The following is a 23,725-nucleotide window of genomic DNA, read 5'->3' on the forward strand; positions in this document are numbered from 1 at the left end:
AAAGAAATAAATTAAGATCACACAGGACTGAATGTCACAAAGAAAACTGCAATAGGCACCTTTGAATTAGGAAAAAAAAGCATTCCAGAAGGAAAACAAAGTAATAAGACTCATAAGTTTCAGGGGCAAGAAAAACTGTAAGAGAGCTAATGATCTGAATTTTTTTTTTTTTTTTTTTTTCAGAAACAGAGTTTCACGCTTGTCGCCCAGGCTGGAGTGCAATGGTGTGATCTTGGCTCACTGCAACCTCTGTCTCCCGGGTTCAAGTGCTTCTCGTGCCTCAACCTCCTGAGTAGCTGGGATTACAGGCATGCACTACCATGCTTAATTTTTGTACTTTTAGTACAGATGGGGTTTCACCATGTTGGCCAGGCTGGTCTGGAACTCCTGACCTCAGGTGATCCACCTGCCTCAACCTCCCAAAGTGCTGGGATTACAGGCGTGAGCCACCTTGCCCAGCCTAATGATCCAAATTTTATCTCCAAAGTAAAATTTCTCATACAAGGAAATCATGAAGAAGGAAAAACATTTAATTTTAACTTAAAGGAAACAGAGCCTTCATAGCAACTAAACCACTATACAATACGCTGGTAATGAAATAATATTTATGACATATAATCTGTGAAACAGACGTGACAAAATGGAAACAAATGTATTGAGTATGCTATCAGAAGCTTTTAAAATGCTGTTTTCATCACATGACTTTCTATAACAGGAATAAGAAAAACCAGATACTGTGCATGTTCTAAATAATATGTTAATTTCTGTACTATTCCTGTAAGAATGAAACTGATCTTGATGAGGAAAGATAGACATCTGAACATTGGTCCTGTTACCTCTTTGGGTCCAGTTGTTCCAGAAAGGAAGCTGAGCTCTGGCAGTGTGCGCGTAGAATACCCTCACGTCTTGAGGTGCAAGCAGGTCAACAAAGTGAGAGGACGCCAGGACATCTTTCTTACGATTCAGGATCAAAGCAGCCTGTTCAGAAATGTGCACTAACCTTCCAGACAGAAATGAAAATACTGCCACAAAGGTATCCTATGAAAAACATTTAACATAAATGCAAATATTGAGATACTCACTAGCAATATTCCCTGAAAGGTAAATTTCTTCTGGATCTCTAACATGACCAATATCTTAAAATACACAGGCACAACCTACAAATGCAACAAAACTCCTCAGATAATTTTCTCCAACATCCTTCTTAAATCTTCTCCTAAGACCTGCACTTCACCTACTGAAGGTTCAAGATGCCAAAAAATATACTAGCTTATTCTATGCAGACTAAAATACGTATGGCACATAACTTCTCTGCAAACTGTGCCACACACCTGGGTGGACGGTGTTCTCGTCATCAACGCAGATTCTATGCTTTAAGACACACTGAAGATTCACCTTCTTCAAGAAGCTGTCCTTGACAAAACTCATTACATAAGCATCACTGCTCTAACTTCTTCCATTACACATAAATGAAACTTATTTATAATCAGCAGTTTGTGTTTGCTAGCATTGGCATACTTTCCTCTCTAGCTTTAAGTATCTTAAAAGACAAATATTTTCTTAAGCTATTTTTAAAAATCTCCATAGCACCTCCTACAGTACTACGTACACACCAGTCCATAAAATAAGCACTGTTATAATAGTAGGGATTGCTCACATTCCCCTATTACAAAATATTTAAGTAACAATTATGTTACTTAAAATAAGTAATCTCCACCATATCAACCAAACATGAAGATTACTCTGTCAAACAAGAAGAGAGATTAAAAAAAGATACACTAAAGGTCTCTTCCAAAATTTTAGGAAAAATGACAGCATCTCAACTCACCTGTTCTATAACATCCAGTTGTTACAACTTGAAGTAGTAGGTATTGGAACTAAGAATGATATAAATAGAAATTAACAATTCGGAGATTAGAATAAGGTGCAGGAAATTACTCTGCTGTGTAATTTTTGTTTTAATTCAAGAGAGCTCAGGAATGCTAAGGAGCTAGATGCACCTCATAACCAGCACCTCATAACCAAAGTCACTGAACTGCACACCACACAGAACGAGCTGCTTCTGCTTTCAGATGTTTTCTCTGGCAAGGGCGGAGAAGCTACACCATGCCTCTTTAGCAGTTCCTCCTTTGCTTCTCTCAAATTGTGGTTGCTGAAACGTTGTTATCCTTCTTAAAAACCTACATCTAGAGCAGGCCCTTAGGAAAAGTCACCCAGGTTGATATGGCAAAATGCATGAGTTCTTACTGTGTTTTTGGAAGTGTGTTCTGAAGCAATAGCGGCCAGCTCCTCAAGACTGTACATGCTCACATCTGCCTGAGGTGCTCCATTCTGACTGAGAATCTGGAAAAACTCACTGTTTGCTAAGAAACACAGGGAGATAAACAGGTAGTCCAGTGACAACAGTATCTTTAGGAAACCATTTCATCACTATCAAGCTGGATTATTTTTTTCGGATGAGAACACTTCAGTGCATTTTTCTCAAAAACAAATCATTTTCTGCTTTTACCTAAAATACTGATGGTTGTGCAAACTTAAGATTTGATTTTATGAATTCTGCATGTTCTGGATCACAGGAAGCAAGATACATTTAAGGTACTAACTAAAAATTTCAGATGCATACACAATTTTTTTTGCGGGGGGAGCAGAAACAGCGCTCTATCATTCAGGAACATATCATATATGAAGCACTGAGGTTTGTGCTAAAGAGAATATGGCTTTAATGAAATCCCTTGAAATGTCAGAGAGAAAAAGTGTTTACAATGGTTCATTTTTAGTTTGGTAAATTCCTGATTTATCATTACTGCATTTTTATCATTATTATTTTTTAGAGACAGAGTCTCGCTCTGTCACCCAGGCGGGAGTGCAGTGGCGCGATCTCGGCTCACTGCAAGCTCCGCCTCCCGGGTTCACGCCGTTCTCCTGTCTCAGCCTCCGGAGTAACTGGACTACAGGCGCCCGCCACCACACCCGGCTAATTTTTGTATTTTTAGTAGAGACGGGGTTTCACCGTATTAGCCAGGATGGTCTCGATCTCCTGATCTCGTGATCTGCCCGCCTCGGTCTCCCAAAGTGCTGGGATTACAGGCGTGAGGCACCGCGCCCAGCCTCATTACCGCATTTTGAAAGTATGTGTACGGCACGTAAAGGTAACTGTTTCGTGGAATGCATTTTTTTCCCAAAATTTCCATAGAGGACAATATTTCTTTAAAAGGTCAGCCTTCAAAATGTGCTTATGCTAAACTCTACTCTCTTGCAACAAATGAGCAAAACATTGCATAGGTATTATACACTATTATACAGATAAAGTTTTCCTGGTCTTTCACATGTGAACAATTAAGACACGAATGGAATCGGCATAGATTTGCTCATCTTCCACAAAGCACCAGAAAAAGCTCAAATTATTTGTCTGACTGAGACCCCACTGACCACTCCTCTGGCTGCTTGTGTGAGTCCTGGTGCACTCGTAGAATCAAATTTCTCTCCGGCTTGTTTACCTTGCACGCTGTGGACACAGCGGAGGGCATACTTGAGGGCATCTAGGGTGCTTGGTTTATTGCGTCTCTCCGAGGGGAAGTATTTTTTCATTTCTTGGACAACCATGATAAGTTCTTCAGAAACTCTGTTTCGATCTTGCTGTTCACTGGAAGATAAAAAAAAATTACAACTTCATCCTGTGAAGACAACAGCATCTTGCGGTTTAGGGAACACAAACTGCAAGCCAGGTAAGTTTCTAAGTGCTCTACCGACATCAGTCCACAGGGTGGTGACCCCTCTTCCTCCAGGTGGGGAACTCGAGGCAAAGCAACTGGTGAATGACAAACATTCTCCACTTACTTTCCCTTAATCCACTTGAGCCCCAACTCAGCTAACTTTTGTAACCACTTTTCCCTCCTGATACTCTTCGGTAATTTTCTTCAGTGTCACGGATCACTTCATCCTACATTGCCCGAGTCTCCCCCTTACACTTTCCCCTGGGCTTGAAAACAAAAGAATAAAAAGATTTAGGTCCCCCTTTCCCCGCTCCAGGGAAAGACAACGAACGCATGGGGCCCTCGGCCTGAAGCCAGCGCGTCACCTGTGGCTGCTGTCCGCCAATTTCCTCTGCAGATGGAACTCGGGGCTCCACCGCTTCCCCGATTCTTCACCCAGGGCCTCGTCCTCAGCCCCCCGTCTCCCGGGGCCAGAAGCTTCCCCGCGGGGCATCTCGAGGTCTCCGCGGGGCTCCACGTCGTGCTGGGACGGCCCGCAGCCTGCTTCTCGCTCACTTTGCAGTCAGTGACAGACACCGGTTTCTCACTCCGGTCCCCGCCATGGCGTTAGTGACAACATGCGGCCACCACGAGCCAGGGGGTCACGCTCATCTCCGAGGAGCTTTTCCCTCCAGCATTTTCAAAACCCGGAGCTCGCTCGACTTTCAGGACTCCGGCCTAGGGGGAGGAGACAAGGGGTGACAAGGGACAAGTGGAACAGACAGTCCGACGCCAGCGGCCTGGCTGGCTGGGGCGCCCCGACCGCGCGGTCCTCACCCCTGCCCCAACTTTCCCGCGCGCCGAGGGCTGGGGCCCGGGGAGGCGGGTGGCTCGGAAGCGCCACGCTCCGGGGTCCCCCAGTACCGAGGGCAGGGCTCGCGAGGCTCCTCCGCCGCGCGCGAGTGCCCAGAACTCCCGCCCGGCCGCGCACTCACCTGCTGCCCCCGCCCTTGGCCCCGCGCACAGCCGCTCGCCCCCTGGGCCGCCCGCGCGCAGTCTCGAGGCCCGCCGCGTGCCGGTCAGCAGCCGGCGCCGCGCCCCCCGCCGCCGCGTGACCGGCCCCGCCCCCGGGCCGCGCGATTGGTCGTCGGGGCCGACTCCGCAGGCCTCCATTGGCTCTGGGGCGGGGCGCGAGCCGGTGCGCCCGGGTTATATAAGCCAGGGCGAGGGGGCGGGGCCCCCGGGGCGCGTTACATAACGCGCGGGTTCGGGCGGAGGCCGGCGCTCGGCCAATCCCGGCAGGCCGGCGGGCGGGCAGGCCCTCAGCGGCCTCAGGCCTGTGCCGCGCGACTGTAGTGTCCGGCCCCCTGGCACGGCGCCGGGGCGGAGCCGCTGAAGCCACGGCAGAAATGATAGGGCCAGGAAGCTGCCAGCCACGTGGGGGCGGGACCCGGGCTCTGTGGGGCGGGGCGGGTCTGGCCCAACCTCCACGTGAGAGGCGGGCGGGGAAGGAGAGGGGAGTGAGAGGCGGGGGCAGAGAGGGGCGAGAGGCGGAGTCGGGGGTGCTTGAGTCGGGGTCAGGGGGAGGCTGGAAATGGGGACGGATGGGGGCGAGAGGCGGGGACGGGGGGGCGGATGGGAGCGGGGGTGCCGAGAGACGTGGGGAGCGAGAGGCAGGGGCGGGGGGGCGACGGTGTCGAGGGCGGGGCAGAAGAGGGAGGGAGAGGCGGGGACTGGGGGCGAGCAGGGGCGGCCCAGGCCAGCGCTCTGGGGTCGAGTCCTGGAGTTTGTAGGTGGCTCCCGGCTGCCCGAGCGGGTGTGGGGAGGAGCCCAGGGTGGGGCGGGCTGCCGGCAGCAGGACCGCTGCTCATCGTGCTTTGGGCGTCTTTCTGGGTTCCCACGGTTTTCACCGCCCGTGACCTACCGAGCCCACCCCAACCGCCCCCATCCTCCGCTAACTCTTTGGGTGAGTGGGGTGGACTTGGAGGAACCGGGCCATAAAGCAGCCCTGGTAAAAAGCCCACCCGATTTTTAGAAACAGATTTTTTATTTTTTGAGACAGGGTTTTGCTCTGTTGTCCAGGCTGGAGTGCAGTGGTGCGATTTCGGCTCACTGCAACCTCCGTCTTCTGGGCTCAAGCCAGTTTCCTGCTTCAGCCTCCCGAGTAGCTGGAACTACAGGTGCAGCCACCACACCTGGCTAATTTTTGTGTTTTTGGTAAAGATGGTCTGTGTTGGCCAGGCTGTTCTCAAACTCCTAAGCTCCAGTGATCTGCTGGCCTCGGTCTCCCAAAATGTTGGGATTACTGGCGTGAGCCACTGCACCGGCCCAGAAACAGAATTTTGACGGTGGAACTTAAAACACTTCCCCGCACTTCCTAAAATTAGATTCATTTGGCAACTGGAGAAAGACAAACGTAAAAGACACTCTGTTTCAGAAAAGGAAGTTGTAGAGCCCTTTAAAAAAAATGTCTGAAAGTTCAATTTAGATAGTATGTCAACATGTTAGAAATGAAAGGTACAGTGCAGAGTGCCGCCCCTCTTCGCTGCCTGGTACAGAAAAAATATTCAGTATTTGTTGGATGGATGAAATTGTACGTAAAGGAAGAGGGGAAAAGTGAGGTGAGTGTTCATGTTAGGTATTGAATAAACCACCTTATTCTTCCAAGCGGTACTCTAGGTTGGCTTGCTCTCCTCCGAAGCTGGGTTTTGTCAAACTGCATTCGTTCAGCAAGCGTTTATTGCGTGCAGATCTGGGTAGGGACGCTTGGAATCCCAGGGGATAGAACAGTGGCCCAAAGTCCCTGCCACCCAGGGAGTTGACGTTTTATTGAGAAAGCCATACAAACAACCCCATAAACAAGTTCATAAAGCCTAAAGCGATGTGTAGAAAACAAACTACTGGAAGGAAGAGTAACTGGGAGAAAGGTGGAGCGGGGAGGCCAGAGCCTGCTTAGTCAGATCAGCAGGGCAGGCCTCTGGGAAGGCGGATTTCAACCTGAGATGAGAGGCGCCTGCCGCGGGTGAGGAAGTAGACCCGGCAGAGCTGAAAGTACCTGCAGAAGACCTTTGGAAAGAAGTCAGTTTGCTGATGAGAAACCGAAACAAACTTTATCAGGTCCATTTCTCCCTCAGGGCCTCCTTGCCTGTTTTCATTCATAGCTTAACTCTGGCCTTCAAGCCACACCCTGATGTTGAAAGTCTCATGGGCACAAGTCTCTCCATTGTCAACAGCTATACTTTGGTGGAGTACCTTGCTTGGAGAAGAGAGAGCTGGAGAGTCATGTGACATGAGGTCAGAAAACTAGAAAGGACCAGATCATCGTGGGACCTGTAATTCGGGAAAGGGACTTGGATTTTCCTATTGTAAACGTAAGCAAAAGTCCTCTTCCACCCGTATTATATTGTTTCCTAGGGGCTCTACGATAAGAATGGAGATACATTCATGAGGAAAAAAGGATCTACAGGAACAGAGCCATGTGTCTGGGGATGTCCCTCACCTATCCACTCATCTATCCCAGGGTCCATGCCAGCAGCCATCTAGTCTACCACAGACGGGGTCGGCTCTGCACATCATTTTAGAAAGACCATCTATTTAGGGAACTCCAAAGCCACATCCTGAATTTTGGTAATTGTGTAAAAGCCAGTTTCCTCCTCATCGCCTATACTAAAAAGCACTTTTCACAAGGGGAGTGGTTTTCTTCTGTTCACTGGGGTATGGGGAAATGCTGGGTACCAAAAGGTAGAGTACCTAGAGAGGGGCTGGTGAGAAAAGGGGGAAGACAGTTTCAGGGCTTCTAAGGCAGAGGTATGGGGAGCAGCAAGGAATGGCAGTTTTAGGACTTGGACCAGGTGCAGCTATTCCTCTACAAGGAGCACAGGTGCCACAATCATGTTTATAAACACTTTATTTAGGTGATTACAGTGGGTAAGTTCCCAGCTAAGTGCACAGATACAAGCGAGGTATTTCTGGGTTAATGCAGGAGCCAGTGGGTTACATGGGTCTGAGCACTGTGGCCAAGGGGCGAGTACCAAGGTTTCAGAGTCAGACCCGGCCAGAGACCCTGTGCTGAAGGTGGGCTAATGTCCTAACACTGCCAGCTGCTTTCTCCTCACAGCTGGCCACACCGCAAGGCATGTCTTCAACAGTAAATCATTTCAGCGATGTTAAGGGAACAGACGTTAAAGAAATGGAAGCTGTGTCCTGGTGCGCCTCAGCTGTTGCTGCTTTATAAGTCATAATAGCATGTGAACAAGAGTTTTAGAATATTCCAGTAACAATGAGCCACAGAGCGATAAAGTCTGTCTTTCTCCCTCAGTGCCTCCTTGCCTGTTTTCTTTCATACCTGAATTCCCATCTTTAAGCTGTGGATCCTGATGTTGAGTCTTATGCGTACAAGAAAAGTTTTTCCGATGACAAAGTTTCTGCTTCCAGCATTCCCATCAACAGCATTCTCTGCAGTTGATGATATCAAAGCAAAGGTCTCTGGTTGGCTACTCTCTGTGAAAAGAGCCATTCACCCCTGACCAATGCCTAATTGCAGGCATAATTTAGAAAACTGATTTTGGAAGCAGAATGTGAATACAAATAGGAAACAAACTCCAAAGTTATAGTTTATCTTCATATTTGGGCCAGATAATGATCAAGTTCACAGGTGGTCTTACTTGAGGCTACAGAATTGTTGCTTGCATAATTATCAGAAACATGCTGGAGTCCACAGCTGATAATCTGCCAACTACTTGGTAAACTCTTTTATGAGACGGTCAGAGTCTACCTCAAACCTTCTCTAAACCCCATGCAAAAATACTGAATCAGAAGGGGAGCCACACTGTCTACAGCCTTTCAACAGGAAGAAGGCCTATTAAGATGTAGAAGGTTCACACACAAGGTAATGATTTTAATTCTGAAGGGGCACCTTGAGTTCCATTTGGCACGTTTCTGAATTTAACTGTCAGGAATACACTTAAGGCCATTTTATCGGTATTTAACTTTTTGGCAAAATAGAAGCTTTGGTCATAGCCATAGTTCTTTAAAAATTTTTTTAAAGAGGTTATTTCTGATTAAAACAATATTTTTAGCAAGTGATACATAACAATAACAACAACGTAAACATCTTCAAATCTAATGCAAGAGCAAAAGCTCTTCACCAGCATCTTAAATACAGCGAGAGTCAGTAGTGCTTACAAAAAGTAGAGGGTTCTCTTCTAGGGAATCAGAAAATTATCAAAATAAGGCACAGCCTGTTGTTATCACAGATTTGTGTTAGGCAGTAGTGTTTTTTTCTGGAAGGCATAAGTTGGAAATCTGATTACCCAAAGGTTTAAAATGTGGTTCTGAAAATAATGCCAAATGACAAGGGTAACTAACTGGGAGTAATGGCAATTAATTAGTGACAACATTACATCTAGATTATAGCACTCTGGAACTTAAGAAGGCCTCTTCATCAGCCCATACGTAAATCTGTAAAGGCACTGTGCAAAATGTGGACGGGGCCGGCCTTCTAATTTGGAGTGCATATTAAAAAACAAAGGCACATTTCCTAGAAATTCAACTTTACATTAACACACAAAAAAATTTTAGAGATAACAGTAGGTAAGCTTGATAATATAGCAGGTTCTAAGTCAAAAGTCTTGAAGAGGTTTCTTGAACAGCAGTTTTGAGTTCCGCTGGTTCTTCATGAAGAGACAACCCACACTAAGGAGGAGAGATGCAAAAAGGCAGGGGAAACAGCAGGTTAGTCTCTCAGTGTGAATCCCAAGCCAACATCCAATGCTGCAGTCTAAATGTGATCAGAAATTAGACTGGGCTGATTTCCTACTACTGGCTTCTCTCCATTCTATAGAGGGCTAGAGAAAGGAGACTAGAGTCAAAAGGATCCAAGTAACTGTACCTTCCTGCTAAAAGAAAACATCCACTAACACCCATCTATCAATGAAAGAAGTCATGTTTCAGTTCTCATATACTGGGCTACAGATGGCAGTGAGTTGTTTGAATATTATATAATAATAGTTGTGTGTGTGTGTATACATATAATTTATATAGCTATTATTTTTATTATTATATGCCAGGCACCAACCTAAGCAATTTTTATTTATTTTATTTATTTATTTTTTTGAGACGGAGTCTTGCTCTGTCACCTAGGCTGGAGTGCAGTGGCATGATCTTGGCTCACTGCAAGCTCCGCCTCCCGGGTTCATGCCATTCTCCTGCCTCAGCCTCCCAAGTAGCTGGGACTACAGGCGCCCGTGACCACACCCAGCTAATTTTTTGTATTTTTAGTAGAGACGGGGTTTCACTGTGTTAGCCAGGACGGTCTTGATCTCCTGACCTCGTGATCTGCCCACCTCAGCCTCCCAAAGTGCTGGGATTACAGGCGTGCGCCACCAAGCCCGGCCAATTTTTATATATTTACCAGATCTGTCCTTTAACAAACAAACAAACAAACAAACAAACAAACAAGACAGGGACTATTATTATCCCCATTTTACAAATGAGGAAACAGAAACCCAGAGATATTAAATTGCTTGTCCACGGCCATACAGCTGGATGGTGGTGGAACCAGGATGGATCACAGGCACTCCATGCTTTTAACCACTACATTACATAAAAGGAAATATGTGAAAAAAATATATTCAGAGAAAAGAAGTGGAAATGAATAGATTTTCTCTAACTTCAAAGGATTAATGTTTATATCAAATCTCAGACTTATACAAAACTCAAGTACTTAAAACATTTATTAAAGAAAACTGAAAACCTTGGAATAAACGAACCTTTCATTTATTTTTTTTGAGAAAAGGTCTCACTCTGTCACCCAGACTAGAGGGCAGTGGCATGATCATGGCTCACTGCAGCCTTGAATTCCTGGGCTCAAGCAATCCTCCTGTCTCAGCCTCCTGAGTAGCTGGGACTTACAGGTGTGCACTACCATGCCTGGTTAATTATTAACAATTGTTTGTAGAGACGCTATGTTGCCCAGGCTGGTCTCAAACTCCTGGCCTCCCAAAGCTTTGGGATTACAGGTATGAGTCACCGCACCTAGCCAAAACTAACATTTCAGAGGGAAATTTTAATCTGAGTTCTTGTACACAAAATCAATGGTCTGTGAAGACATGGAGAAGACTTTTCCAATCAGTTTAGAAAAGGGTAACTCACCGATGATGATGATGATGAAGATAACCAGAACAGTAATCCCGATTGCCCACATCTGTAACAAAACATATGTCCATATCACATTTCAAATGCAGACATAATGTGCTTGTTGAAGAGTATCATATAATATTCGTCTAGTCACTGAAAGGGAAATTCAGGTGCATACAGTCTGGAGTAATTAATAATTTCTAAAGCCTAAATTAAATGTTCTCAATTAGGGCCTGAAGGTAACTTCTCTGCTTTTTAAAATATGTTCAAATGATGTGTGGCCTCTAGCTAGGCATTTGTTTGTGTATACAAGTTTTCCACATATGGAAAGGCTGCTCAGCTTGCCCTGTGTCTCAAAGTATCACTTGTAAACAAGGCAGAGGACAGGACACATCTGGATCTGGTTGCAGCACGCTAACTGTATAAAATCTGCTTTGGCTTGTGCTCCTGGGAGAGCTGCTTTCTACTCTTCTGTTGGGCACACTGTGGCTTTCTAGAATTTCTTTCCCTTGACCTTGGAACCATTCACAGAACTATAAGAAAACTGACCAATTCCAGCCCTCTCCTATCTGTTTGGGGCCCTGCTGGGGTAGAGGGTTGGGAGGGGCTGATGACTGTGAGTGATTTTGGATATTCCTGTTCTACCTGCATCTTCTGAAGATCAGCCACAGCACATAGAGGATTCCTAGTGTGGGGCTAGGAAAGGGTACGCAGTCAGTGTTTCGGATTCACAGTGCACCCACATTTCCATGTGGAGGAAGTCAAACCCACCTCCCAGAGTCGTGAAAGTCCATTATCTGTAGCCTGTTAATTCTCTGAGAATGGAGAAGGGGGTTAAATGTAAAGGTCAGTTAACAGATAATTACCTTGCAATTCTTCCACCAATATTTCCTCTTCAACTTGGCTGCGCTCGTTTCAAATTGAGAAGCGCCTGCCTGCAGTGCGTCTGCACGGTCGTCTAACTCAGAGAGCTTCTGGTCTCTTTCCAGAACCTTGTCCACGTTAACTCGCATTATGTCCACCACCTAGATGAGTGTGATCACAGCAAGTAATGCACAAAGAATGGAGGAACAGGGCCAGGTGCGGTGGCTCACGCCTGTAATCCTAGCACTTTGGGAGGCCGAGGTGGGTGGATCACCTGTGGTCAGGAGTTCGAGACCAACCTGGCCAACATGGGGAAACTCTGTCTCAGTACTAAAAACATAAGAAAATCAGCCGGGAGGGGTGCTGGGCGTTTGTAATCCCAACTACTCAGGAGGCTGAGGCAGGAGACTCGCTTGAACCCAGGAGGAGGAGCTTGCAGTGAGGTGAGATTGCGCCATTGCACTTCAACCTGGGCGACAGAGTGAGACTCCGTCTCAAAAAAAATGGAGGCACAGAGACTTCAAAGAAAATCTACGGGCACATTGTTCTTTCAGGTCAGCACTTTATTACTTTAAGCCAAACTTTCACTTTAGAAAAAAATGGGCTCACTCTTTCATGATCAAAACAATCAGCATATTAAGGATAGAAGGGAATTTCCTTAATATGATAAAGGGCATTTATGGGAAAATCCACAACTAATATCATGCTCAATGGTGAAAGACTTCCCCCCTAAGATCAGGAACGAGGCAAGGATGCCCACTTTCACACTGCCACTCAATACTGTACTGGAAGTTCTGAACAGAGCAATTAGTCAAGAGAAAGAAAAGGCATCCAAATTGGAAAAGAAGAATAAACCTATCTGTATTTGCAGATGATTCTCTCTATATAAAAAATACCGAAGAATCCACAACAAACTGTATTTGCAAATCACATATCTGATAAAGAAAGATTTAATATCCAGAATACATAAAAAACTCTCACAACTCAAACAACCCAATTAAAAAATGGGCAAAGCCTGAACAGACATTTCTTCAAAGACATACAAATGGCCAATAAGCACATGAAAAACAAACAAACAAAATTCAGCAAAGTTGCAGGGTACAACAACACATAGAAATCAGTTGTGTTTCTATACACCAGCAACAAATAATCTGAAAAGGAAATTAAGGAAACAATTGTGTTTACAATAGCATCTAACGGAATAAAATACTTAGGAATAAATTTAACCAAAAGGTGAACGACTTGGACAATGAAACTAGAAAACATTGCTAAGAGAAATTGTTAAGAGACATCATTAAATGGGAAAACATCCTATGTTCACACACTGGAAGACTTAATATTGCTAAGGGGGCAGTACTCCCCAAAGTCACTTCCCAATTTCAAAACTTACTACAAAGCTACAGTAATCAAAACAGTGTGATACTGGCATAAGGACAAACATATAGACTGATGGAATAGAACTGAGAGTCTAGAAGTCAACCTAAGCATCTATGGCCAATTGATTTTTGACAAGAGTGCCAAGGCCCTCCAACAGTCTTTTCAATAAACAGTGCTGGGCCAACTGAAGAGCCAACATGCAAAAGAATGAAGTTGAATCCCCACCTCACCCTATATACAAAAAGTAACTCAAAATGGATCAATAATCTAAGTGTAAGAGCTAAAGCCATAAAACTCTTAGAAGAAAACATAAGGGTAAATCTTCATTACTTTCGATTTGACTGTGGATTCTTAGATACCAAAATCAAGAACAACAAAAGGAAAAACAGATACATTGGACTTCATAAAAATTAAAAACTTTTGTGCATCAAAGAACATTATCAGGCCAGGTGTGGTGGCTCATGCCTACATTCCCAGCACTTTGGGAGGCCCAGGCAGGTGGATCACCTGAGATCAGGAGTTTGAGACCAGCCTGACCAAAATGGTGAACCACTGTCTCTACTAAAAATACAAAAAATTAGCCGGGCAAGGTGGTGGGCGCCTGTAATCCCAGCTACTCTGGGGGCTGAGGCAGGAGAACCACTTGAACCTGGGGCTTGGAGGCTGCAGTGAGCTGAGATTGCACCACTGCACTCCAGCCTCGGCGACAGAGCAAGACTCTGTCTCAAAAAAAAATAAATAAAAATAAAAAAAATTAAAAAGAATGTAAAAGACAAGCCACAGAATGGGAGAAAGTATTTGCAAATCACATATCTGATAAAGAAAGATTTAATATCCAGAATACATAAAAAACTCTCACAACTCAAACAACCCAATTAAAAAATGGGCAAAGCCTGAACAGACATTTCTTCAAAGACATACAAATGGCCAATAAGCACATGAAAAGATGCTTAACATCACTAATCATTAGAGAAACACAAATGAAAACCCAAAGAGCTCAGTAGGATGGTTATAATCAAAATGGAAAACAAGTGTTGGCAAGGATGTGGAGAAACAGGAACTCTTGGACATTGCTGGTGGGAAAATAAAATGGTGCAGCTATTGTGGAAAACAATTTGGCAGTTCCTCGTAAAATTAAACATACAGCTACTATGACCTAGCAATGCTACTCCTAGGTATACATTCAAGAGAAATGAAAGCCTATGTCTAAACAAAATCTTTCCTGTGAATATTTATAACAGCATTATTCATAATTGCTGAAAGGTGGAAACAACTCAGAGACTCATTAACAAGTGAATGGCTCAACAAATCGTGTATACACATACAATGGAATATTACTCAACTGTAAAAAGGAACACGGTACAACACGTTACAACTTGAATGAATGCGAAAAACTTTGTGCTAAGTGAAAGAAGGCAGATGCAAAAGGCCACATATTGTGTGATTCCTTTTATATGACATACCCAGAACAGGCAAATCCACAGAAAGAGAGAGCTGATTAGAGGTAACCAGAGAATGGGAGGAAGGGGAAATAGTGAATGATTACTAAATGGGCATGAGGTGTTCTGGGATGATGAAAAAGTTCTGAAAATGGAAAGAGGTAATGGTTGCAAAATATTATGAATATACTAAATAACACTCAATTATATACAGTTTAAAATGTTTAGTTGTATGTTATGGTAATTTTGCCTCAATAAAAAAACAACTCTCCTTAAAATTCCTTTGGTTAAAAAAAAAATCCAATTTGATTTTGTAAGTAAACAGAATTTCCAGGCAGGACAGAATTACAATGGGTTTCTTACTGTGAAAATCTAAAATTGTATAAGTTCATGAACAAAACCATCAGATCAAAACATTACTATATTATTTAACAACAGTATCTGACGTAACTTTAACTGTTTTTTCAGGGCAGCTAAATGCAGAAAGACCGAAATATATTTGTCGGACAGTGACAGCTTTTAGGAATGTGGAAATACTAGTCTGAATTTCTCAATCTTTTGCTGTGGTTCTCCACATACAGCGCAGAACAAAAGATGGAGGTCCTCCAGCTCAAGAATTCTACAAACAGAGATTTGCTGAGCTAATAGAGTTTGACAGTATCTACTTTGTGTGTGTCAATGGACAACCATTAGAGATGAATTCTACAGACAGGCTTGCTCAGGCTGGACAATTAGTAAGAAGACAAAGCATTTTGATAAAAAATCTGATCAGAAGAACTGGTCTTGGCTTGAGCAATCTAAACACCTAATCCTTAACATTGTATTATCCTGTTTTATAAAGTGGTTCCTGGGAAATGCACTCAGGGAGTGATGTTCATGTTTTAGGCATATGATTTTTTATTTTTCCTGAGCTAAATGTTATGAGCAGGTTTGTATCACAGGAAAACAAGCATGAAACCTAGAAAGTCTGACTTTTGCTTAGATTAGATCTTCCAGCACAGCAGGGAGCAAAGTTTTGTTACAATTATGATACAGTCAGAATTTGCTTTACATTCACACTTTGATGATACTTTTTCTAAACAGATTTCCAGAGTACTCATATTTGTTTAAAATTCATATTTCCAACATTTCAGAGCAATACCTCATCTACTTGATTTTGTGTCTGCTGAAGTCTTCGATTACTGCCAGTGGCAGCAGTTGGACCTGTAGACCTGGAACATGTAAAGGCATGAGCATGAGTAAATTACGATTCCAAATACATTTTCTTAAGTATAAAGATGTTACTCCGGGACTCTCACTGTTAACAATCTCTTACATTAGAACTAAAACAGAAAAAGAAATTCTTCCCGAAGCAATGAACGAAAGTTTTAATTGCATTTCTTCTAATTTCTCTATAATTTCCAAGACTGTCCCACCTACTAAAGGGACAAACGTTAAGGTTTAACAGGACCTACTTTGTATCCCTGAAGTATCTGATCCCACGACAGGTAAGCTCTACTGTCCTTTTTTGAAACTTGTTCTAAGGCACACATCTGCTTGAATGTACTCAGTACTTTCCTGATCTTTTCGTTGTGGCAGGAACTGTTTTCATAGTTACAAACAGTTACAGAATGCCCTTTTTCCAATATGGAAAAATAGATTAATTTACAGAAACAGAGTCAGGAACACTGGGATGCAGGGAGTGGGTGGTGTGAGTGGAAAGGTGTGTTGAAGAAATGCCTCCTCTTTTAGGGAGGTACTCTTTTTTTTTGCCCCCTCTTTTGAGAGACGGAGTTTTGCTCCTGTTGCCCGGGCTGGAGTGCAATGGCGCGATCTCGGCTCACTGTAACCTCCGATTCCTGGGTTCAAGCAATTCTCTTGCCTCAGTCTCCCAAGTAGCTGGGATTACAGGCATGTGCCACCACGCCCGGCTAATTTTGTATTTTTTAGTAGAGACGGGGTTTCACCATGTTGGTCAAGCTGGTCTCGAACTCCTGACCTCAGGTGATCCGTCCGCCTCGGCCTCCCAAAGTGCTGGGATTACAAGCATGAGCCACCGCGCCCGGCCCAGGAAGGTACTCATCTTTTAAAATCTTCATCAAAGGCTTTATTTCTCCCCATGCAGATCTTTCTTAACCACTCTGACTCTGAAGTCATTATTGGCTCCATTACTTGGAAAGTATCACTTTGGTTTTTCAGGTATAAAGTCCCGCCTCCTCGAATAGATCACAGGTTCCTGGGTCTTCTTACTCTCTTCTCTGTATCCTAGATAGCACCTAGCATGTGCCTTGGTATACAACAGTCTGATGGACTGTTTGAACAGTCACTTTACATCTGTCATGTGTCAATGACCAGGGCTACAACAGATCTCATCACCGTCCTCACGGAGTTTAGTGTCTGGTAGATAAGTAAGGACCATGCCGTGGTGCTAGACTCTTTCCATGCATTTTCTCCTTTAACCCTCATAACTCTCTGAGGGGAATATTACTCCTATTTTACAGATGAGTAAAGTGAGGTTTAGAAAGTCAACACAGCTGGCTGCAGGACAGCTTGTTTTTAGATCAGGTCCTGTGTACCTTGGCTCTAGATCTTAACCACTGTGATCTATTGGCACAGCAGCCTCAGCAGGAACATTCGAGGGGGGTCCCCAGCTCCTGGAAGAAACCCGGGGCTTCCTCCGACGGTGAGCAATGAGCAGAATGGAGGTGGAAGAGGGAGTCCTTGTGACTCTTAACCATTAGCATTCTCTGAGTCTTACCACTGGAAGCACGGGTTTGCAAGGTGCTTTCGCTTAAGAGAGCGAAGGCCCACGGTTAAGTGATCTTTCCAGTGCAGATGCCCCTAGCTAGGCAAGGAGCTCTTCGGCCCACAGGGGCTCAGGACAGGGCCGAGGTCCTTTCTTTCGCAACTTCTGGGGCCCAGCGCAGCACCGGGCCGAGAGCGGGCGCTCCCGAACCAGGGCTGTCGTCCCCGTTCCTCTCAGGGACGTCGGGGACTAGAAGGGGAAGGGGCGAGGAGCGGGCTGCGGGCGGGCAGCTCACTTCCTCCGGGAAGCGCCTCGCGGCCCCGCCCTTGCCCCTTCCGCGTCCGCCCGATGGCCGCGGGACCCGCCCGGCCCGTCTGCAGCCCGCGACCCAAGGGCCACCGCCCACCCCCAGGCCTCGGGATCCCCGCGCAGCCCCGGCCTGCGTCCGACTGGCGGCCGGCGGCAACTGGGCAGTATGGCGGTCCCAGCGCGAGGTGCCGCCTGCGGGGCCCGAAGCCGCCCGCGTCGCGTAGCGTCACTCACATTTTGGCAGCTGCTGCGGCGGCGGCGGCGGCGGCGGCGGCGGCGGCGGCGACGACCAGAGAGGGTCGGTAGAGAAGCGAAGCTGGGACCGGAGGCCAGGGAGATGGGCGGGACGGCGCGGCGCGGGGCAAAGACGTCACTAGGCGGAGCCGGGGGAGTGGGCGGGGCGCAGAGGGGGCGCGCCGGAAGTGGGCGGGGGCGTCGTGGGTGGGCGCGTCCAGGGCGGGGTCAGAGCGAGACGTCCCCTCCCCGGACGAGGTCACTTGGGAACTTCAGGGCCACAGGGGTTGCGGGGCGGTCCGGGCTCTGAAACGCTGAATGCAGGTCAATACAGCTCCCTCTCCGCACCGCTGTCCGCGCTGGCGCTTGGGGACGTGGTCTGTAAACGTGGTGCATTAGCCACTGGCGAGGGACTGTGTGGATAAGTGAGGGTGGGGGCAACTCATGTTATTCTGGGCTCGGGACCATTTCTAACAGTATTAGAGACAGATGATTGGCTTCTGCTGAGTGTTCCAGATTAACCTAGTGATCCTGAGGGCACCATGTTTCTGTAAGAAAGTAGTTGAAATAGGAAGTCCATTTCGGGTATTTGTCACATGGGGTTGGGTTAGGTTCCCGCTCATGTTTTCATCAGTGACACAAATATTTGTCACTGCAGATCATATTATAATCTGCTTACGAGAACCTTGGCATCAAGGCTGTAGTTCCTTTATTTCTGTATTTTCAGGCCCTAGCACAGAATAGGTCCTCAGGTTTTGGTCGAAGGGAGGGAAGCACAAATCTGAACGCAGTGAGTTACCTTGTATATATTTGTTACTGATATATTCCTACCAACACAGTTACCTACACCAAAAAATAAAACACTAATAGGTCATTGGTGGGTCTCTTAGATGAGAAGTGAAAAATACAGTACTTATATACTGTTTTTTCCAACTCTAAATAGAATACTTTGAAAAGGGAAACGTTAGTATATATTCGAATAAACGAGAGTGTCACAAAGGCGGTGGGATTTGAGCTGGGTACTAGTGGAAAAGAACTTTCCAAGTAAGGGTTGGGCAAACACCATGAACAAAGACAGCAGTGAAAACGGACGCAGTGTGCACAGACCACCTAGAGGGTGCAGGTTGGGTACAAGTGAAAAGAAGACTGAATAAAGAGGATAAACAAACAAGAAAAATGTCATTTAATTGTAGTGGGCCCTGGAAACCATTGACTCACGGACGTGGGAGATCCATGATTCAAAATTTCTCTGGCAGTAGCGGCCAGATGGATTAGATGGAAGAGGGAGCACTAGGGAGATAAGGAGAGGCTCTGCAGTGAAAGGGAAGGGAGCGGCGATGACACAATACTCAGAAAGGACGACGTTCGTAATCTGCTGGAAAATGCCTTTTAGAAGACTTTAGAGGATTGTAACTGAAAAGGTGAATTAAATTAATGTCTTTATCTTTCAAATAATTGCACTGCCTTACACAAATGATTGACATGTTGAGAGGTGCCTGGAAAGATAGGGGAAAAGCTCTCTGAATGGTGGCTGGAAGACATTTTTTCTTTCATGGACCTAGCTGAAACAATGTAACATTCAATGTCAAAACATTACATCTGGATCAGAAGGAAATCCTTGACATTATTACATATGTTTTGAAACATGTGCCCATCACCTTAGATTTCACTACCCGGTCACATTAAAGCAAAACACACACGTAGTATGGGGAAATTTTCTTCATTTTTAATTTACAGCAGAAAGAATATAAAGCATTCAGAAAACATTTTCCATATTTTAAGGGCAATTCAAAACATTTTGCATGGTTTCCAGCAGCTGAGTTCTTCAACAGATCCATTGATTCAATGATGCTTTACATGCACAATTACAAAAATAAAACTTACAAAAAAAGAAGACATCTAGACTAGTTTTACATGCAAGTCTCAGGGACCCCCCATTGGGCGCCAACTACTGTGTGGAACTGCCATAAGCGACCGTGCAGCCAGAGAGGGGTTCGTATTATTGTCTTTATTTCGTTCACACAGTACAGCTGATTTCGAATGGGTAACAATAGCAATTAAATCTTCAGGAGATAGAATAAGATTAGCTATTAATTTTATAATGAAATCCTACTCCTGGCACTTGGGAATTCAGATTATCCAAGAAAGCTGCGCTTACCTATCATCTTATATTCGAAATTAAGATTCATAACCAAGAAAAAGCGGTCAGAAATGCTTCATTTCAGTGGAAGTGCATTTTTGCCTCACCTAGGATTCACAGTTGTACTGGTAGGTTACACTGGTAGGCTTTAAACCTACTTCCTATCCCCTCCATGAGAACCCTCTTAATTCTATGGAAGTCTCTATCATCTGTCATTTTCTAACGTATTCAGCTAATAATGTAACATGTGAAACATTAAAAAAAATGTGAGGGTTAAAGCAAATCCACTGAGGTCATTACTCTGGTTAAAACATCAGTTATTTGTACCATAATAAATGGAATAAAGATATCTAAATTCAGTATTAATAGAGGATATTCTGAAAGAGCTGGCTTTCACGTTCTATTCCCATTTATGAATGCAGTTGTGTTTGTAAATTACTCAGTGTCCTCCTATAGGTCAAATTGTGTAAAATAATAGGTATCTGGGGGACTGCAACAGCTGCAACATAACCCACACATTTAAAAACAAAATTGAGTCAGGTCAGTTTACAAATGTACAGGTGGCTACTAGTTGTGGGGCTGTCACTGTTGTCAAAGCTGATCACAAGCAGAAAGACATATACTGTACAGTAATTCGAGGTTGGCAGTGAAAGGAAGTAATTAAAAAACAAGTACAATTATAGAAAAGGCACCAAGAGCACTGACCCCAGTTTTTACCACAATCTTTTTGTATCTACCTTCCTTCCAAACACACCAGTTTAAAAGCTTATTTGTGAATATTTTTAGGCTTCACAACAAGCCTTGAGTTTTAACTCACAGTTGGCAGCCAGAACCAAGAAAAAACATCTCAGCTTTACACCAACTGATCCTCAGACGTAACCTGGGAATTTTAAACTGGCATCAGCAAATACGAACTTTATTCTCTCAATTTAACATTAGTAGTTTAATTGTTAAAAGCATCAGATTTCTTTGGCTCCTCATTATGTGGAAATAGTAATATACCATGCCATCTCTAAAAGACCAGTCTGCATCTTTTTCATTGTTTTTTTTTTGTGCAATTTTATTACATTTTCTGATTTCCAGCAGGAGATATGGAAACGTGACATTTGTCTACTTTTCATACTATTTCTTTTGTCAGGTTTTTTTTTTTTTTTATCATTCTAAGTGTTCTTTGTTGGAGTGAGTGGATGGTGTTAAGCTACATACTGATTCATCTTATGATTATCTGTTTTGCAAAAGTAACTTAATTTTCTTAAGCAGTATTAGCATTCACATTACTTGGCACCATTGGCAAAAAAATTTTAAATAAAATAAACTAAACTCCTGGTAGCCAAAATTAAATGTAAACATATCCTTTTTTTTAAGTAATGTTACTCTGCCTTTTTTCCTAAGTCTAAATACAGTAGCTCTTTTTTTTTTTTGCAGTTTAGTCATGCTTTAGCAAAATGTTCTTCTAAAGAACATTTAAAATAAAGTACTCTTATAGTGAAATAAAGTTTTTTTGTTTCATTTTACAGACCATAGCCACTAATGCTTTGCTTTTGTTCATTTCTTTTTTCTTGATTTCATGCACATATCTCTGTTTTAATATATACAATATATACAAACAGTACATCCACATTTTTCTCGCTCATTCAGACAAAACTATACAAATAATTTTATCTTGCCATGTTATTGACCTTTGTGAATAAAATATTTAGCAATTAATATAATCCCTTTCAAATATTTTCTCACTTTTCATTTCTACCTTCTATATATACACAGAAACTGCTCAGTTTGGATGAGATATAGCCAAAAACATGGAATTTACTGGCCAGAACGCAGCACCACACTGATCGTTTAGGTGGCAAATGTCCAGGCAAGGTTCATGATTCCTTAGAATTACTACAGCTTCCAAGGTTACTAAAAAAGGCTACATGCTTTACCAATTCTTAAGTAATTCTCATTGCACATGAAAGTAAGGCAAAAAAATTAAAGTGCTGAACATGAAAAAGGGGACAAGATGATTACTACCCTCGCAGGTTCTTGGAAGGTGGTGGGGACAAGAAAATAGTTTAAACTCTGTGAGCTGCTTCTCATTATTTCCCATGCATTACCCGTTTACCACACACCTGCCCCTCTGCAAATTTCCACAAGACATTAAAAACCTGCAGATTTCAAAAGTTGCATTAAATGTGCTGTAGAGATTAAAACAAACAAACAAACAAACAAAAATAAACAGTGAAGGAAATGAGAACACACGGACCCAATAAAGATTTTTGTATGATCTAAGCCCTCCACTGAGAATCAGTCCCAAAGATTCAGCTTCTTGGAAATAACCGGCAGGTGCAGGAACAGCATTCTTTTTTTGTTGCTAGTATAGCCCCACCTTTTCTTATCTATATTTTTGGTATAAATATTTGTACAGTTCCACACGATGTTTGAATACAGCCCTATATGAGAAGGAAATGGCTTCTTCCTGAGAAGAGGAAGCCTCTTTCAGTTCCTCCTGGGTGTCTTGATTTCCCGTGATCCAACAGAAGATTGAGTTCCAAGATGTCTTGCTGATCAAATTAAAAGTTGTCCATGAAAGTGCAAATGCAATGACCAAAACATTCCTGTTAAAATCCTGCAGCTGATCTCCCCAAAACTGCAGAGGGATTTTGTATGTGTGTGTACGTGTGTGTGTGTGTGTGCGTGTGTGTTGTTGTTGCATGTCTCTGCTAAAAACAGAAATGAAAACAGTCTGAAAAGCAATGTCACATTGCTAAGGGATGCTGCTGTATGTCTTCAAGTTCCTTGGCCTTTTTCAATTCTTTCACTCTGGAAGAGAAACAAAACAAAACAGCAGGCGATAACTCTATAGTGAATTGTGACCAAGTAAAGGAAAGGGGTATTACCACTCCCTCTGAACTGAAAAGCCAAGACTAAAACCATTTTGAGGATTGACGGCAAAAGAAACTCCTGTGAAATTGTTGGGGAAAATATTCAAAGAAAAGACGTGACCCTACTTAAGGTGAAAAAAAAATCATTCTAAAGCTTTGCTCTACATCAAGCGCTCTAAGAATAGAGCAAAATCAAAGTCTAATGTATTAAATCAAGTGTGACAATCACATGTTTATCTTAATAAAAATTTAACTATTCAAATAACTTTCTTTTTAGTCTTGTGGGCCACCATTAATGTCCTATCACTCTGTATGATGTAAATTAGGGAAACTGTACATGCATTTATTTAGCTTTTTTTTTTTTTTTGAGACAGAGTCTCGCTCTGTTACCCAGGCTGGAGTGCAGTGGCACCATCTCGGCTCACTGCAACCTCTGCCTCCCGGGTTCATGCAATTCTCCTGCCTCAGCCTCCCGAGTAGCTGGGACTACAGGCGCCCGCCACCACACCCGGCTAATTTTCTGTATTTTTTAGTAGAGACAGGGTTTCACCATGTTAGCCAGGATGGTCTCGATCTCCTGACCTCGTGATCCGCCCACCCAGCCTCCCAAAGTGCTGGGATTACAGGCGTGAGCCACCGCACCCGGCCTATTTAGCTTTTAATATATGTAGGGATTAAGCTACTACTGCTTTGTTCATAGACTCAAGATTGTTAGCTTTCTTGAACCTAATCATACATCTGTACAACTCTACTCCTTCACACAGGTTTTGTGGAGACTTTGATTTTTATAATTCCTTACTTTCCTCCCATTCCACGTTATAACTTAAAAAGACATTTAGGTTCCTCCTCCCAGTGATCCCAGATGGACAGCCATAGGGTGCGATACTGATAAGGTACTTTGTTCTATTCATCAAACATACTGTAGTAAACAAATTTAAGTAACA

At 43.9% G+C, this 23,725-nt stretch overlaps 3 protein-coding genes and 1 long non-coding RNA gene across 35 annotated transcripts in view; 1 reads left to right on the top strand and 3 right to left on the bottom strand.

Moving 5' to 3' along the window:
* Positions 1-4,794, bottom strand: part of PER3 (period circadian regulator 3) — a 60,837-nt gene extending 56,043 nt beyond the window's left edge. For 8 of the 17 annotated variants that reach the window (XM_031013588.3, XM_055383641.2, XM_055383616.2 and 5 more), the window contains exons 1-5: positions 4,688-4,794; positions 4,079-4,430; positions 3,498-3,643; positions 2,248-2,363; positions 837-1,038 (exon numbers count right to left, since the gene is read on the bottom strand). In XM_031013588.3, the coding sequence (XP_030869448.3) occupies positions 837-1,038; positions 2,248-2,363; positions 3,498-3,643; positions 4,079-4,206 (592 nt within the window). In that variant the 5' untranslated portion in view covers positions 4,207-4,430; positions 4,688-4,794. Of the gene's footprint in view, positions 1-836; positions 1,039-2,247; positions 2,364-3,497; positions 3,644-4,078; positions 4,431-4,529 lie in introns of all 17 variants that reach the window. The other 9 variants (XM_055383645.2, XM_055383623.2, XM_055383629.2 and 6 more) reach the window with 6 other exon arrangements.
* Positions 4,795-4,961: 167 nt separating this feature from the next.
* On the top strand, positions 4,962-7,505 carry LOC129532733 (uncharacterized). Of its 2 annotated transcripts, none has more exons than XR_010132528.1 (3): positions 4,962-5,129; positions 6,854-6,986; positions 7,107-7,505. It is a non-coding gene; the product is annotated as an uncharacterized lncRNA (long non-coding RNA). The 2 variants fall into 2 exon arrangements; XR_008678627.2 differs by lacking the exon at positions 4,962-5,129 and adding an exon at positions 5,451-6,313.
* A 76-nt stretch (positions 7,506-7,581) lies between these two features.
* On the bottom strand, positions 7,582-17,939 carry VAMP3 (vesicle associated membrane protein 3). The gene is made up of 5 exons (XM_004024584.5): positions 17,778-17,939; positions 15,651-15,720; positions 11,696-11,854; positions 10,845-10,896; positions 7,582-9,386 (listed from the first exon to the last, which is right to left on the bottom strand). Coding segments are annotated over exons 1-5 (303 nt in total). The 5' UTR covers positions 17,780-17,939; the 3' UTR covers positions 7,582-9,366.
* Positions 17,940-19,481: 1,542 nt separating this feature from the next.
* Positions 19,482-23,725, bottom strand: part of CAMTA1 (calmodulin binding transcription activator 1) — a 986,830-nt gene continuing 982,586 nt past the window's right edge. For all 15 annotated transcript variants that reach the window (XM_031010110.3, XM_031010103.3, XM_031010096.3 and 12 more), the window contains one exon: positions 19,482-22,719. In XM_031010110.3, the coding sequence (XP_030865970.3) occupies positions 22,687-22,719 (33 nt within the window). In that variant the 3' untranslated portion in view covers positions 19,482-22,686. The remainder of the gene's footprint in view (positions 22,720-23,725) is intronic.

This window comes from Gorilla gorilla, chromosome 1 (assembly GCF_029281585.2).
Source record: "Gorilla gorilla gorilla isolate KB3781 chromosome 1, NHGRI_mGorGor1-v2.1_pri, whole genome shotgun sequence".
Classification (NCBI taxonomy): domain Eukaryota; kingdom Metazoa; phylum Chordata; class Mammalia; order Primates; family Hominidae; genus Gorilla; species Gorilla gorilla.